Source organism: Arachis duranensis, chromosome 5 (assembly GCF_000817695.3).
Source record: "Arachis duranensis cultivar V14167 chromosome 5, aradu.V14167.gnm2.J7QH, whole genome shotgun sequence".
NCBI classification, from domain to species: Eukaryota; Viridiplantae; Streptophyta; class Magnoliopsida; order Fabales; family Fabaceae; genus Arachis; species Arachis duranensis.
In genome coordinates this window covers 93,185,524-93,186,718 of record NC_029776.3, presented here as the reverse complement: position 1 = coordinate 93,186,718, position 1,195 = coordinate 93,185,524, and the positions used below count along the sequence as shown (strand labels likewise).

At 33.3% G+C, this 1,195-nt stretch overlaps 1 protein-coding gene across 1 annotated transcript; it reads right to left on the bottom strand.

Annotated features, from left to right (window-relative positions):
* Nucleotides 1-248: 248 nt before the first annotated feature.
* LOC107490553 (heavy metal-associated isoprenylated plant protein 47-like) lies at nt 249-942 on the bottom strand. The gene is made up of 3 exons (XM_021143133.2): nt 931-942; nt 775-853; nt 249-703 (listed from the first exon to the last, which is right to left on the bottom strand). Exons 1-3 carry the CDS (start codon nt 934-936, stop codon nt 351-353), a joined length of 438 nt encoding a protein of 145 aa, XP_020998792.1. The 5' UTR covers nt 937-942; the 3' UTR covers nt 249-350.
* Between the last annotated feature and the right edge of the window lie 253 nt (nt 943-1,195).

Below are 1,195 nucleotides of genomic sequence, written 5' to 3'. Positions count from 1 at the left end.
TAAGATTCTTCCATTGTGTCTATATTTTAGCAAAAACTTGATGAGTTTTCGAATCATCACTTGTCTAATCTTTATTAAACCATATATATATATATAGAGAGAGAAGTGGAGAAGAGTAATGCAGTAGGCCTGCTCTATACGAGGAATGCTAGGGGCAACAATTTTAATATTTTGTAACCATCAATTGGTCATCAAAAGTGTTTTTAATGGTGTAAAATTACATCTAATGGTAGAAAATTACTCACTTTTATTTTGATGATTAAATGCTGGTTAAAAAACACAAAAAGTTACTGACCCACTAGACTTTTCCACACTATATTATTGGCGTGGTGGTGAATATCCATCCATCATCAGAAGATAGTGCAACCTGGTTCATAACAGTCATTGTATGAATCACAGACGACAACCACCATCCGATCACACGGTGGATAATACCGTCCCGGTATAAAAGGGATGTTGCCGTCACCGCCGCCGGAACCACAACCGTCATCATCACCACGAGGAGGGTTTTCTGGTGGTGGTGCTACTTCTTTTTCTTTTTCTTTTTCTTTTTCTTTTTCTTTGATTGGTTTCAGTACTTCCACAGAGAGGATTGTGACTGGGCAAAACTTCTTGCTGAGCTGCTTAGCAAGGCAAACCGTGTTCACGTTGTCACCAATCACTTCCAATTTGTTATCACCATTCACTGATACCGAAGTCACGCCTGTGAGTACATGAAAATTAACCTTATTAAAAAACGAATGGTACGCATAATGCATGAGATTATTCACCCACCTTTTTCCTCTGAAGCAATTTTGAGAGCCTTGCTTCTCCATTTCTCATTCTCCATTGTGACCTCTATTACTATTTTTTGCTGCATGCAGATCAACACATAGCGTTTAATTTGGGTAGATCTATAGTTAATTAATAAAAAGAAAAGTAAAGTTATACCTTCATGTTTGCTGAATACTGATGTATATAGCCGCCTTATATAAATATATTTATAGCCAGTATGTGCGCGTTTTTTATGACTAACTGTGTCATTTATCTTTCTCTAAAAAAGTCTTTTTCTTTTTACATATTTTTTAATAATTTAAATTTAATATATATAATCGATTAAATTGTATTATTTTTGTCAAAATTAGATCAAACAAATTAATTTAATCAAAAAATAGTGTATCAAATTTTAAATAGATATAAATTAATATTATATTTT